Source organism: Callospermophilus lateralis, assembly GCF_048772815.1.
Source record: "Callospermophilus lateralis isolate mCalLat2 chromosome Y unlocalized genomic scaffold, mCalLat2.hap1 SUPER_Y_unloc_1, whole genome shotgun sequence".
Taxonomy (NCBI): domain Eukaryota; kingdom Metazoa; phylum Chordata; class Mammalia; order Rodentia; family Sciuridae; genus Callospermophilus; species Callospermophilus lateralis.
In genome coordinates, this window is record NW_027510163.1 from 540077 (window position 1) to 556412 (window position 16336).

General features: G+C 41.9%; 1 protein-coding gene across 1 annotated transcript; it reads right to left on the reverse strand.

Moving 5' to 3' along the window:
* Positions 1-394: 394 nt before the first annotated feature.
* On the reverse strand, positions 395-3939 carry LOC143639911 (uncharacterized). Its single transcript, XM_077107939.1, has 4 exons — positions 3864-3939; positions 2699-2818; positions 2460-2520; positions 395-1442 (listed from the first exon to the last, which is right to left on the reverse strand). Exons 1-4 carry the CDS (start codon positions 3937-3939, stop codon positions 395-397), a joined length of 1305 nt encoding a protein of 434 aa, XP_076964054.1.
* Positions 3940-16336: the final 12397 nt, after the last annotated feature.

Here is a 16336-nt window from a genome sequence, read left to right on the forward strand (position 1 = left end):
GAAGACCCTAAGAAATGCAGCAAGTCCCTGTCTCAAAATAAAAAGTAACTGGAATGTAGCTAAGTGATAGAGCACAACCAGACTAAATCCCCAGTGTATCTCTCTCTCTCTCTCTCTCACTCACACACAGACAAACACACACACACACACACACACCACACATATTTTCACCAGTGTGAGTCCTTCCTTGTCTTTGAGGATGACATAAAATATTGATTTACCACGTTTTACATTCAAAGGATTTTTCTCCAGTATTTTCCTACATGTATATGACTGAAACAATAATAACAGAAAAGTTTACCAATTGTTTTCATGCATACAATTTCTAAGCAGTATCTGTTCTTTAATGTGTGTGAAGCAGATAGGATGTGGCAAAAGCTTTTCCACATTGTTGTTATTCATAGTGCTTTTCTCTGGTATGTATTCTTCCATGTCTGTGAAGCGTAGAGGATGTAGCAAAGGCTTTGCCACACTGCTTACATTCATAGGGCTTCTCTCCAGTGTGCATTCTTCCATGAATCTGAAGATAACTCAACATAGCAAAGGCTTTGCCACACTGCTTACAATCATAGGGCTTCAATCCACTATGAGTTTTTTCATGTGAGTGAAGGTTAGAGGACTGAGTGAAGGCTTTCCCACACTGCTTACATTTATAGGGCTTCTCTCCAGTATGAGTTCGTTCATGTTTCTGAAGGCCAGAGGCAGTAGTGAAGACTTTTCCACATTGTTGACACTCAGAGCATTTCTCTCTAGTATGTGTTCTTCCATGGATCTGAAGGTAACTAGATGTAGAAAAGGCTTTTCCACAGTGCTCACATTTATACGGCTTCTCCCCAGTATGAGTTTTTTCATGTGACTGGAGGTAACTGAATGTAGCAAAGGCTTTGCCACACTGCTTACATTCATAGGGCTTCTCTCCAGTATGTGTTCTTCCATGTCTGTGAAGCTTAGTGGATGTAGCAAATGCTTTGCCACATTGCTTACATGCATAGGGCTTCTCTCCAGTATGAGTTTTTTCATGTGAGTGAAGGTTAGAGGACCGAGTGAAGGCTTTCCCACACTGCTTACATTCATATGGCTTCTCTCCAGTATGAGTTCGTTCATGTTTCTGAAGGCCAGAGGCAGTAGTAAAGGCTTTTCCACATTGTTGACATTCATAGAGGTTTTCTCTGGTATGTATTCTTCCATGTATATGAAGCTGATGAGATGTAGCAAAGGCTTTGCCACACTGCTTACATTCATAGGGCTTCTCTCCAGTATGAGTTCGTTCATGTTTCTGAAGGCCAGAGGACTGAGTGAAGGCTTTTCCACACTGCTTACATCCATAGGGCTTCTCTCCAGTATGCATTCTCTGATGTAATCTAAGTAAACTGGGATAAGAAAAGTCTTTCCCACATACCTTACATTTGAAACATTCATTCCCCATGTGTGTGATCCTGTGCCTTTGAAGACTTGTGTATGAAATACAGGTCTGACCACCTCGTTTACATTCATACACTTTCTCTCCAGCATGAGTTCTTTCATGTCTTCTTAATAAAGAGGAGAAACAAAAGGCTTTCCCACATACCTCACATTGAAAACGTTTACGTTCACTGTGTGTTCTCATGTGTCTTGGAACACCTGTGGGAGGAGACGAGGCCTCACCACATTGCTGATGTTCATAGGGTTGACACCCAGTATGAGTATCTCCGTGCCTTTGAATGTCACTGGAATGATGGATGACTTTCCCGTGTACTGTAGATTCATAAAGTCCATCTCCAGTTTGTATTAACATTTGTGTGTGAATATTTTGGGGAGAAACCAGAGATTTCTTATATTGTTTCAATCCACATGGCTTCTCTTCACATTCCTCAGGCTTGTAGTATTTGTGTCCAGAGTGAGATGTGATCTGCCTATGAAGGAATGAAGGTCATATGAAGTCTTTTGCACACATAATGAAGTCACACGGATTTACACTATTAAAATATTTCTTTGTTCAATTAAGAATTGGAATCAATTTGAAGGTTTTCCCACACTATTTTGTGCCTTTGAGTTTTCCATATGTTTTCTTTAAGGAAGAAGAAGTTACCAGCACATAATCAATGCTTGATTCATTCACAATTTTCTATGTATTTATAGATCTTTACATTACTACCAACATCAGGTAAAGGCTAGGTTTTCTGACTTGTTCAACTTGCCTAAAAATAAGGAGATTGAAAGCAAACAATCCTTTTCAACACACCGTCTCTATGGCTATTTTCCAAATAGTGGTATTCACATATGCAATTTCATAGTACTTTTTGAATGTCAAATACTTTGAAAAGACTGAATATCTGTTACAGCTAAGTATGTATTTCTGGTAAAAAACACTATTAGAATAAATACTTCTCAAATTATGCATACTTCTCTGGTTGGTTTGATTTAAAAATTATATGACAGTTCTCAGACCCCCTCGAGGACTCCTCGTGTGATACAGTTACCTTACATTGCTCCCAGAGTTTTCAATATGGTCTTCAGTGATCTTGTCTTCCCATTTCTTACCTAAAATGAGAACAGAACAATCTTTATGAGTATTTAGGAGCTAGAAATGCTTTGCCAAATCCTAGGTGCCATTTATGCTGCAATAATTCACCAATTGATTCCCTTTTCAGCTTCTGCATAAATGACCAAAATAAACATGAGTTCTCTATTTGATTAATTTTAGAAACATCATTATTACCTATAGAAGCCAGGTTTCTGAGGACTTCCAGCATCACATCTCTGTAAAGTTTCTTCTGGGAAGGATCCAGCAAAGCCCACTCCGCCTTGGTGAAGTTCACAGCCACATCCTCAAAGGTCACTGAGATCTAAAATATCCCACCAAATGTATAGTGGAGGCCAGGAGAGATTGACAGCATGAGAAATCTATACTCAACATGCATGATGTTCACATGATTCCCTGGCCTCTCGATTAATTACACAATTTGGTCCATCAAATCTTTACTGTACTCAACCACTTCCAGCCATTCCAGCACTAGAAATTGGCTACTCAGAAGGCAAACATCATAGTGATTTATACCTTTCTTTGGTGAGTTCACAGGAAGTACGACAGGCTCACAGATTACTCCTTACTTCTTTATTGGTTGCACCTCTATTACATGTCCTAGAATCGTCCTGTGTGGTACAGAGCTAATATAAGCACTTTTGATAGTACTTATGTTTAGAAAACAAAGGTGATGAGTAGGAAATTGCAGGAATCATGAAACTAAGAGATTCTGCCAATTACAGTGGCTCCTACAAAGTTAATGTAGAAAACATGGTATTTACTGATGTTGTGTTTCCTCTGAAAGTCTATAGTTCCATACTTAAAGAAATGCCTAGAACCAGCCCACACACACACCCTCTGGGCATGGGGTCACTAAAAAGATACCTTCACAGACAACATTTAGACAAACTTTCACACAGGTTGTCACAATGCATTAGCTGGAGATTGAGCTCATCCTGTGTGATTACACTGAGAAGAACTAGAAGTTTTCAGGTACTTTACTCCAGAACAAATTTAGTTAACTAGCTTACTATTAAATGGCCAAAACAAACATGAGTTTCTATTTGATTAATTTATTTATTAATAAACAAAACAATTTTATAATTTCCTGTGGTTACTGTCAAACCAGAATGGGGGAAGTGAAAGATGGCACATGTCTTAGAAATATCTCAATGACCCAAAAATGTCACCTTGTCCAAACAACAGCCTTACAAAATTTTATAACTCTCAAAACAATCTTCTTAATAAACAGAAGGCACTATATTTCTAAGTCTCATAGCAACAAGGCATGTTCAATGATTGTCAAACTCTTCTTAACAGCAGCCGGTTCACTACCATAATGTAGTCATGAGACACATACCAATGTTCTGCTCAAGGACATGTTGATCAATGTTGGGCTTCATGTGCAATGGTTGTCTGTTGTGAAAGAGATTCATCGTGCCTGAAGCAATGGTGGTGCAAACAAACCTAAGGGAGAAGATCTTCCAGAGTGTGGTAAAGCAACAAGTTTGTAGCCCAGATTCCTGAACTATAACACACAGTCTGGGTGTGAAACAGGCCACCACTCACATCTGTAAGCATGCTATGATGTCTGCACAGTGATGGAACAGGCAAAAAGAAAATGTCCCTGCCACTGACACAGAACCACACTCAAGGACTGAAAACATACAGAACCACCCAAAACAATGAAGAATACACAATTACACTCAGAGACATCAGCCCAACTCTGTCAGGACAATGATGCAGGCAGGAGGGCTTCATGGACCTTCAAACCTTGGGGAGCACACTGAGGACTCTGGGTCACAGAAACACTGCACAGGACATAAACCACACCCCTACAAGTGCACCACCAGTGAAATCCCATGTATGCTCAAAGATCATGAGAGCAAAAGCAGAAATCAGATCAGGAGCAGCTGAAAAGCCTCCAGGGAAGGGGACATGAAATAAGACTCTAAACAGACACAGGACAAAGTGGTGACTCAAGAGAAAAATGTGACCATTTTGAAGGAGAAAAATGTAAAAGTCCATCACAGGAAATTCATAGAAAATACTAGAGGTGGTGCTGTATTGGTATCTAAGTCATCCAACACACATTTCAGAAAAGGAGCTAAAAGCAATTATTGAAACTGCCACTTCAAAACAACAGTGAAAGAAGAGCAAGGAAAACCTAAATTAACCACAGGAAGGTAACAGTGAAGGGGTTGATGAAACCACAATCAGGAAATCCACAGTCCGCAAAATCAAATTCTTCATGAACATAAGCATCACTGATAAACTGACATAAGGCTAAGAATACAGAGGACAGGGACTGGAGGTGTGGCTTAGTGGAAGAGGGCTTGCCTAGTGCTTGGGAAAAACTGGGTTCAATGTTCACTGACACATAAAAAGAAAGAAAGAAAAGTGTAAATTATACAATAACATTAAAGAAAAAAGCATAGAGGACTGAAAACCTACTAACAGATTTAAAATTGTCATCGACAACAATGCATTGGGACTTCAAGATTATCATAAACATGCTTGACACAAATTAGACAACTTGCAAAAACTGGACCATTTTGTTGAGAGAGACTTTTTTTTTTATTTTTACACACAAGGGGAAATACACAAAATAGATGAGCTTATGGCTGCTGAAAAAAATAGACTCAATAACTAATTACTACTAAAAAAGGCAAGGCAAGGCTCTAACATCACAAACAGGATTCCATGAGACACATAAAAACTGCCACCAATTTTCTACATTTTTTCCAGAACATAGAAGCTCAGTTAAAAACCTTCTAATTCTTTCTGAGGCATAAGTTATCATATTGTCCAAATTAAATGGATAAAGAAATGTATTAAATAGAAAACTATGAATGATGCTCATAATCACAAATGCAAAATTCAATCATTAATGCAAAAAACTGTACGATTACGTCATCACACTCCAGGTGTCTATAAAAATGATGTGAAAATCATGGGCACAGGAACCCTCACTGCAGTGACTACAGCATCCATATACAGAACTGCCCAAAGCTGGATGCAAGGAAGATGCATCTTTCAATACTGAATGGAGAAGCTGCAGTTTGGCCACCTCAAAGAACATCACCCAGAAAATGAGCTCTTCAGCCTGAAAAGATACAGCACCCTTAAAGCAGACTGGTAAGTGAGAGAAGCCAGTTTGAAATGGCCAAGTGCAGTAAGATTCCAAGTCAAGAACATTCTGGAATGAACAACATTATAGATGCACTAGCAGAACTGATGGGTGCCAGGGACTCAGGGAGCACAGAGAGAGGAAGGAATGAGAGGAGTGATGAACAGGTGGAACACAGAATTCCCAGAGCCATGAAACTCTTCTGTACATTTTCTTGTATACTACGTGACACACACAATCACATCACAGAGAGGAGGAACCTAAGGTAAATGATGAACTTTGGCTTATGATAATGTTTTGCTTCATCCATTCTCTTTATCAAAAGTTCAACCCTGGTTTAGTAACTAACAAACATCCTACACCAATGCAATATGTTGAAAACAGTGGAGACTATTGGCTGGACATAAGGGGTATTCGATATTATGAGTAATGGCACATTTCTTGAGTAATGGCACATTTCATTGTCACCTTGATTGGATTAAGACACAGTGATTAATAAGCTTTGGGGTGTGTCCATGAGGGTGTGTCTACAAATGATTGGCATGTGGAACAGAGAATCAAACTGGAGAACCTCTTTAAGCTAGGCAGCACCATCCAATAGGATGGTGTCTTGGGAGGCACAAAAGTTGGAAGAAGAAGAAAGTAGCAGCAGAGCAAGCTTTTTTCTACTCAATGGGTTCTTGATCGCTGCTGCAGTGTTCTGAGGATATCAGACTCTGCCTTCTTCACTCTCCCAACGTGGACTCTGCCAGTGATTCTCCAGGAAGTTTCCAGAACCTTTGGTCTGGACTAGGGCAGCACCATTGATCCCTCTTGTTCTGAGGCTTCAGCCTGTTGGACTCTGTAGCTACTACTTCTCATGCTCTCCAGCTGCAGATGGCCACTGTGGACATCCAGCTTCTGGTCAAGTAGGCCAATCTAAAACTTCCCCTTTTATAATCATACTTCCTCTTGATTCTGTTCCTCTAGAGAACGCTGACTAATAAATTACGTAAGCCTAAAACTGCTCATAAAATAAAGTTTATATAATAAAGAAGTGAATAAACTATCAAGCCATGAAGTTTTACAAATATATACATAAGAAACAATATTGTATGCTAAATAACTTTTTCATAATAATGCAAAAATAAAGCAAAGAGGAAGAGTCATAATTACAAATTTCAAAAGTATTGACAAAAGCAAAGAAACTGATTTTGAATACTATTTTCATCTGGAAAGAAATTGGATGCTAAGCCTTCAAAAGTCATTCAACTGCTGGTGTGGTGTTGTGTTCCTATAATTCCAGCCACTAGGGAGGTCAAGGCAGGGAAATGGCAAGTTGGAGGCCAGTCTCAGCAACTTAGCAAAACACTCAGAAATTTAGTGAGACTGGTCTTCGTCAAAAATAAAAAAGTGTACTACAATTGTATCTGAGTGTCAGAGCACTTGCTAACATGTTTGCGGAACTGGATATGATCCTCAGCACCACAGAAAAATAAACAAACAAAATAAATGTATTCTGTCCATCTACAAGTATACAAAAAAATAAAAAAATATATATATAAAAGAACAAGAAATAATAAATAAATAAATGAGAAGAAGGGCAGAGAATATGCTTTGTGGTCAAGTTTATTTCCCAGTAAAATACCTGCCCACCTCCAGAACACTGCTCACAAATTGAAAATCATTTCTGGAGGAGAACTAAGCATGAGCAAGGCCATGGCATCAATCTTCAGCACTCAATAAGTAAGCAAATACATAAACAACAGTCTACAATACTAATTCTCTTGCGCTGGAGAGTAGCTCAGTTGTAGAAAACTTCCCAAGCATGTATGTGGCCCGACATCGGATCAATCTACAGCAGTCCACACACACACACACACACACACACACAGAAAAAAAAAACCCTAAAATACATAAAAATGATTATAACACAAAAGGTACACAATTAGAGGCATAGAATACAACAAAATCAATGGAAAGAACACAATTTCTCACAAAGGAGATTGAATGTTAGCATGATCAAAACTCTCTAAAACATGGAGCATTTCAGGAAATTCTGTGAAATTTAGGGCATGGTGTACTGTATTTTGAGGTAAACATACGGAAAACTACATCTAAAAATGGAAATAGTAGGGTTGGGGTTCTTGCTCAGCAGTAGAATGCTTACCTAGCACATGAGAGGCCCTAGGTTTGATCCTCAGCTCCACATAAAAATAAATAAATAGGTATTGTGTCCACCTACAGCAAATAACAAAAAATACTTTTCAAAAAATTGAAAATAGCTGGGCTGGGGATGTGGCTCAAGTGGTAGCGTGCTCGCCTGGCATGCGTGCAGCCTGGGTTCTATCCTCAGCACCACATACAAAGATGTTGTGTCTGCCAAAAACCAAAAAAAAAAAAAATATGTATTTTAAAAATTTTCTAAAAAAAATGAAAATAGTAGACTGTATCCAAGACAAGCCAAAATTTTGTACAGAACATAGAGATTAGAGAGAGCATTTATGTTGCACCCAAATTTCATAAGGTAAAAGGCCAGCTCCCAAAGGGGTGGCCCTAGGAGGTGGCACTTAGGAGGGAACAGGAATTAGGTGACATAGTGGGAGTGCTCTTGAGGGGATCATCACCCTTATTTAGGTGCATGTATTTCTCCTTTCCAGAAAACAAGTGTCATTTACTATTTCACTGATATTCAGTGGTTAAATGATCATAGTTGGGTATTTCAGGTATTGCCAAAATTGTCATTAAAATTTATAATTAATGGGGCTGGGGATGTGGCTCAAGCAGTAGTGCAGTCGCCTCGCATGTGCAGGGCGCTGGGTTCGAGCCTCAGGACCACATAAAAATAAAATAAAGATGTTATATAAACCGAAAACTAAAAAATAAATTTTAAAAAAATTACATTGAAGATGGGAGTGATGGTGCACACCTGTATCTCAGAGGTTCAGGAGTCTGAGGCACTAGGCGATGTAGCAAGACTCTGTACCAAAACAAGAATCTAAAAGGGGCTGGTGGTTAAGCCACTCTGGGCTCCATTCCCGATACCAAAAAAACCATAAACCTGCCAAGGCCAGACAACAACAGTTGAAAAACTGTCATCCTTTGTCCAATTCATCACCTTATGAAGGACACATACTAGTTTTCATGAAACCACATTCATAAATTTATCCACCATGATTTTTGTAGAATTGGACTCAAAATCTGCAGCAATAATGCAAGACAGAGTTTCTCTGTATCTTATGTGGGATTTTGGAATCTAGGACTGGATTTTAATTTGAAATCACGGAAAGGACAAGATTGAATCTTACAAACATTCTATATAATCTTAGGGGTAGCAAATTGTAAATTAAGTAATTAGGTGTGTTCTTTTTTTTTTTTTTTGTACCCCTGAAATTAAACACAGAGATATTTTACTACTGATCCACATCCCCAGTCTCACCAGGTTGCATAAGGCCCAGCTAAGTTGCTAAGGCTGTCCTCAAATTTGCAACACTCCTGTCTCAGCCCCTGGAGCAGCCTGGCTGTAAGTTGGGAATTTTGACAATGAAAATATAACTAGACTTTAAAATCCAATTCTTTCTTGCCTCTTTAACAATAGTCCATCCGATTTGGCTCTGAATAAATAATCCTGACCCTCAGATAAGTGAGCACATCATTTCAAAGTGATACACAGAAAGCTTTGGTGCTGAGGGAGCACACATGTGTCAGGCTCAAGGGGAAGGGAAGGTCCCTGACAGCTGGGACATGCTCCCTCCAGGTCTTGCTCACTGAAAGCCTCCAGGATAACCCTCCCAGGGACCTGGACCATGACTCCAGTCTATGAGGCTTTTCAGGTTTGCACAGCTGTGCACTGGGGTGGGTGGTCCTTATGCTCTGGGAGAGGTTGGGCTCCTTCACACTGTGAGAGACTCAAAGGGCAGGAGTCACTGCTGACCTGGCCCCGCAGCACCAGCATCCACAGGCTGACTGGCCACCTGTCTCCAAGGAATGGGAACAGGGCTTGGGGAAATCAAGGTCCCAAGAAGTTAGTTGACTAGATGAGGCTTGTTCCAGGACATTCCTTGGCCCCAAGAACTCAGCTGATCCCCCAAGAGGCTGTACCTCACAACCTAGGCTGTCCTCTAAGAGGAGCTGACCCAGGGCATAAAATTCCTTGTACCATGCAGGGCACAGGACAGCTGTGGGCACATGCTGGCAGCCCCAGGAATGGATAGTGGCTGAGAACATAGGACTATCTGAGGTGTCCAAAGAAAACCTGGCGGAGAAAATCAGATTTGATGTCTACACCTAAGAAAGATAAAAAAGAACCCAGAATTTTTGCAGGTGTTAACTAAAGTTCTCTATGAACTTGCTCTGTATCAATCAACCTTCAGACCACCTGATTTGGGGGAACTAAACCACCATGAGGGTATAAGACAGGGTTCTGTATGGTTGGCAAGAATTATCTTGGGCTCTCTCAAGCTCTTTCAAAGCCAATTACCTTAATTTCTGTATTAGTCCAAAATTCTCCAAACAAATGACCTCAGAATATATTACCAATCTTACCCGACATATAATCACCATGTTCCAAAGCTAACAATGTAATAAGGAACCTACAGAAGAAATTTCCCCTTTTTTACTGTAGCCACCCATCTGATGATCCTAGGGATGCACTTGGTTAATGCATTCATGCATAAGTTTCTTTTACAAATGTTCTTGTGAGTCATGCACAGTGGGGCACAACAGTAATCCTAGCAGGTTGAGAGACTGGGTCAGGAGGACTGCTAAATTCAAAGCCAGCCTCAGCAACTTAGTGAGGCCCTAAGGAACTTAGTGAGATCCTGTCTCAAAATAAAAAAAAAGAGCTTCAGATCTGGCTCAGTGTTTCAGTACCCCTGGGTTCAATCCCTGGTACTAAAAAAAAACATGTAATATCTTCAACAATGGGACACATACATCATTCAGGATAAGTTGAATCCACGTTCCTGAGGATGGTCATTAATATTTGGGTCAAAATAAACTATTTTCCTCAGGTATGGTGGCCAGTGCCTTTAATTCCAACAGCTTGAGAAGCTGAGGCAGGAGGATCAGAAGTTCCAGGTGAGGCTGGACAACATGGCCAGATCCTGTCTGAAAATATAATTTAAAAGGGCTGGGGATGAACGACAAGAGAATAAATCAGACATTATTATCCTATTTGCTTATGTGCTACATGACCAGTGTGAATGGACATTAGGTTCAATCAAAAAAATAAAAAAAAAGAGAAGCTACAGTCTATTTCTGTATGATGTGTCAAAATGCATTTTACAATCATGTATAAGTAATGAAAACCAAGTAAAATAAATAAATAACTTCTGCCAAAAACAAACAAACAAGTAAAAAAGGACTGGGGATGTAAACCAAGCTTCAATATCCATAGTACCAATAACCAACTGCCTTATTTAAAGCAGCTATTTTGCCTGAACACAGGATGTGTCAAGTGACTATTGTTTTCCCTCAAGTATAAGACTCAGAAACAGAAAACAGAAGTGTTATTCTTTCCAGGGACAGTAGAACAGGCCTGTACTCAGGAGGCTGAGGCAGGAAGATCACAAGTGGGATGACAGTGTCAAAGCAACCGATATATCTCATGTTTTTGTTTGTTTGTTTGTTGTTGTTTTTTAATTGGGGGCGGCTGTGCCTGAGTATTTCACTGATACAGCTTCTCTAGTTTTTATCCCCAATACAAAAACAAAATATTCCTTGCAATATATCAGTAGAGAAAAAGTGAAAATAATGGAATGTGTCCATTTGAAACACACGACGAAGACCAGACATTTGAGAGTGATGGGAAGTGGAGAGGAGGATGGCATTTTAGAACGCAGCAGGCAACTGCAAATGAAGCACCTACAGCAGCCTTCGGAGAAACAAAACTGGGGGAAGGAAAGTGGGTTTGTGGCCTTGCTTCCTACCATCCAGCCCAACCCCCAGGACCAGGGGACAGAGACCCAGGGCACCCTCCAGACGCTGCTCGGCCAGGCTCTGCAGCTCACCCGTTTGCGGGGCCCCAAGGGAGGAGCTGACCGTGTACCTTCAGCCCTGGACACAAACTCACCATCTTTGTCTTCCTTGGGGACTCTGTTCGCTCGAGAACCTCCAGAAACCCGAGATCTCGGGGACACAGGCTGCTCAGAGTCACCTAGGCCTTTCTGGCAGAGCACTTGGGGCCCGGAAAGGGAGGAGCGAAGTTGGTGAGGAAGAAAAGCCCGCGACATTGCAGAAGCCCGCCCTTCCCCTCTGTTTTGGAACCTGATTGGACAGTTCCACCCCAGCTTCCCTAATGGGCCACCTCCAGTCAGGCCTCTGCATTGTGACTGACAGCTAAGGTTATCCAATCACTAACCACAATTGCCTAGAGTGGCAGATCCTTGGCCCCAGCCCTTTTCAGGTGGAGCTTTTTTCCTGGGCTGGGAACTAATCCAGGTGGGAAGCCTTTGCTTGAACTTGGTACAAATGGTAAACATCTGGGATTGAGCTCTAGCTGATGGAGACTCCTTTCCCAGCACTGGTGATGCCCAGGGTTTTAACTCACCACAGAAACAAACAACAATTTTAAAAAATCAAGAAAAACAGTTACTTAAGGAGTCTAAGGCAGGAGGAGCCCAAGGTCAGGTGAGCATCTACAAATGTTAATGCTGTTTACCGTGAGGAGTCCTCGCTTCCCCGAATCCTGCAGTATAACACCAGAGAAGCAGGCGCAGAGTGGAAAGTGGAAGGCTTTAATAAGAGAAAGCACAAAAGACTCGCCCCACCCCAGGAAGAAGGGGACCCAAAAGGCAGAATCCCTGGAAGGGGGAGGTTTTCTCCCTTTTATACCTAAGGTCATGTTTTGTCTCCCACATTCCTGTCCTTTGTTTCCCTTTATTGTGCACATGGTAGAGAATATGGGTGGGAAAGACAAAGGGTGGGAGACCCATGGACTGGTGGGGCAGGGAGCAGAAACCTGGGCAGGAACAGCTTAGGGTGGTTTGATTAGCATCTCCCTGTTTTACTGGGAGCTACTTCATTAGCAATTATGTAGGACTTGCTCAAGGCCAAGGGGACTTGTAAATTTCACTCCTCAGGTGTTTTTTTGGTTTCCCAGGCTAAGATCAGATTGCATTTTTTTTTTTTTTCATATTGGACCTGATATTAGACCCCACTTACCTAGCTACACAAAATACTATCTTTCAATCTGGCTTCACAAACAGGGAGATCCTAGCTTAAAATAAAGAGAGTTGGGTATCTAGCTCAGAGGTTGAGCCCACAGAAATTATCCCACAGAACCTCAAAGAAAAAGATACCTATATGCATATATAGTATCAGCTGGTGTGACCTCAGGCAACTTAGCAAGACAAACAATTGTTGAAACAATATTTTAAAATCTCATATTTGATACGTAAAAATAAAAACAGTTTGACAATTATTTCAATAATTCTCATCACCTCCTGGACACTGATCTTTTGAGGAAACAGCCTGAGCTACGAATGGAAGCAATTGGTATTGGTGATTTGGCTCAGTGTTCTCTCCCCAGCAGAATGGAGGGGAAGGAGGTGTGGGAGGCAATTCCCTAAGGCAACAATGTGGGGTTGAAATAAAATGAGCACCTTTTGCTTAATGTTCTGCCGTAGTCTGGCTGGGCACAAGATCATGAGCCACTCAAACAGGAACAAACTTTATTTTTGAAATAACCGCCAATACCACGTTCGTGCTCGGGGAGATTCCCGATCCACACCACGCGGCGTTCCGCCGGTCTCCTCCTGGAACCCCAGCGCAAACTCTTCCCCCGGAATTCCCTCCTACTGCACTTTCCCAACCAATGGGAACTCTCCAGGAGTCCCGCAGCAGGCCAAGGTAAACAGCAGGAGTCCGGTATCCATATGAATGTAATTTTTAACATAATCATATCATCTCAATGGCTAGCTGGCATCACCTTTCAATCAAAAATGCCATGCATCATATTAATTGGCTGTGGCTCTTAGCAATGTTCATGTTCTACATTCCACTATTAGGGAGTTGTTGGAAGCGACCTGACTCTAGTGATCCCACACATCAGGTCACCTGTTTACCCCAAATCCAAACAGAAAAGGTCATGATGAAAAGCAGGAAAGGAACTTTGATCAGTGAAGCTACACCAGGAAGACAAGGGCACCATGTCCTTCACCCTCTCTTCAGGGGCTTTCCAGGACTCTCAGGTTTTATAGAAAAGGTAGTCAGTCATAGGCATGAGTGTAGAGGGCACAAGGTATGTAGGTTAGGTATCATCTGTGGCTTCAGGCATCTGTGGGTCTCATAAAATGTCTGTGAGCTCATGGTCAAGTGCCCCCTTGACACACTTCACCCCATTGTACAGGCTGACCGGAATTGACCTCTCAGGAAGGGCCCCCCTCTCTTGTGTTAGTTTCATGTCAGTGGTTCAGAGGCACCAACATTTTCAAGAAAAGCCACAAGCCCACCTGCTCCTGCCTGGTAAGCAACATATCCCTAGATACAGACCCAGGGCTCTCAGCTTCCTGGGTTTCAACTGATCGTTAAACCAGAAAGAAATAATAACCCTGCTCAGCTCAGCCCATAAAGCCTGCATATAAAACCCCACTTGGGGCACATATGGCCTGTGGTGTTGATACCGCTGGTTACTGGTGAGGAGTTCTGCCCCCTCACATGTTGAAGTTTGAACATTAGAGAAGCAAGCGCAGGCAACCACACAAAGTAAGGTTTATTTTAAAATGAGTAACATAGACTTCTCCCCAGGAGGGAGAAGGGGGCCATAGCTGGTATCCTGGTATCCCCAGAAGGGAGGTATTCAGCCTTTCTATGAGTCCTAGGCTTCTTTTGTTCTCCATCCCTTTCCCCTCATCTTTCTCCTTCCTGTCTTGGTGACTAAGCCCAGAAATGCTTGATGAGATGGCACAAAGGAGACAAAACAAGCAGGATGAAGAGGGAAGGGCAGGATGCAGCAGCTAAGGACACATTAACACTCTAAAAACTGCCTGTAGGGAGGGGCAATCCTGGGACAGGCTACCTTAGCAACAGGAAGGAGCAAGGACAGGTCCTTGATGAGGGTGGAGCAAGGGCTCTGAAGGAATTAACATTTCTATCCCTCAGGGGACAGTCTGCAACTTGCCAGACTCCTCAACATTGGCCTCCTAGATCAGACCTGACTCCATTTACCTGTCTGTATTGACTGCATGTCTATTTCTGGCTTCAGTATCTGTTGTAAGGGTCCAGCGAAGCGTTGGATGGAGAGACCACAAGAGACCGGCTCCATGCAATTGACAGAAGGGGTTTTATTGATTCAGCATGCTGAGGCTCCAGGCTCACTCAGGAAGATAGAGCAGCCCAGAGCCCAGAGCAGAGGTTAAGCAGAGCTTAAGTACACTTTTTGGAGGGGGTGGGGGCTTTGCATCCATCAGAACAAATCATCATGAGGCATGGGAAAATTGAACAACAGCTCTGAGACCTGATTAGTACATTCATTGGCGGGAACAGATTGGACGAGGGTGATTGGCCACTTCTAAGCGGGGTGCACATTTAAACTGATTGGTTTTAGGTCCTGAGATGCCTGCATGCCAGCTTCACAGAACCCCAGGTTATTAGACAACCAGAGGAGTCAGTGAGAATATTTACTGGTCAGTTCGGGTATTGTCCTAGCAGCTACAGGGATTACAGGTTTTGGGGGTAGCAGAGGAATTTAACAATACTTGGTCTTTTACTTTTTAACCCAAGCCCTGCAGTTTAGAAACTTTACAATGTCCAGTGTTTTACATTTTAACTCAGGCTCTGCAGCTTAGAATTAGCTTAAAAATTTCACCTTTACACTGTCCCTTCCCAGAAAGTGGGAACTTTATTTTTATTCTTAACTTGAATTGGTGAAGTCTTTCACATCTTATGCACTGGCCCAAATTCAGTCTACCTACCAACATTCCCAATGACAATGGGGAGGGGGGCTTATATATAAACAGTCATATTCCCTCAAGTGTGAAATAGTGGCCACATACTTGTCTAGGACTGAGAACTCAACTCTAGGTCCCCCTCCCACTTGCTGGGCATTGAATCCATGACAGGGGTATAGAATCCCCGAGCTCCATCCCCAGCCCTTTTTATATTGTGGTACAAAGAAGTGGGTGGGAGCATAAATATAGAGGGTTTGAGAATAAAACTCTGAAACCCTGCCTAATTCCTTCTTAAGATTGGGAGCCATCTCATCCAAAACTCATGAAAACTAATTTTTGTTTTAGTATAAATTACTGCAATCTTTAAATTTGCTTGGAATGCCTGCCCATGCCTTGAAGTCACCCATACTTGGCTCCCCCTGACCAGATAACAACCCTCTCTGCAACCTCAGTGGTACCTCATAAATTCTGATGTTGTAAGGGACTGGCGAAACGTCTGAGGAAGTGACCACAAGAGACTGGCTTCATGCAATAAGCAGATGGGGTTTTTATTGAGGATCCCGATTCAGCGTGCTGAGACTCTAGCTTCACTCAAGAAGTGACAGCAGCCCAGAGCCCAGAGCAGGGGTTGAACAATGCTTAAGTACACCTTTTGGGGAGGGCTGGGGCTTTGCATACATGATTGTCTCCTTTGACAAATCACCATACACCAGGGGAAAATCAAACAATAATTCTTAGACTTGATTAGTACATTCTTTGGTGGGAACAGGGCTGGCTGGAGTGATAGGTCTTTCCTAAGGGGGGGGGGGTTACATTTAATCTGATTGGTTCAGA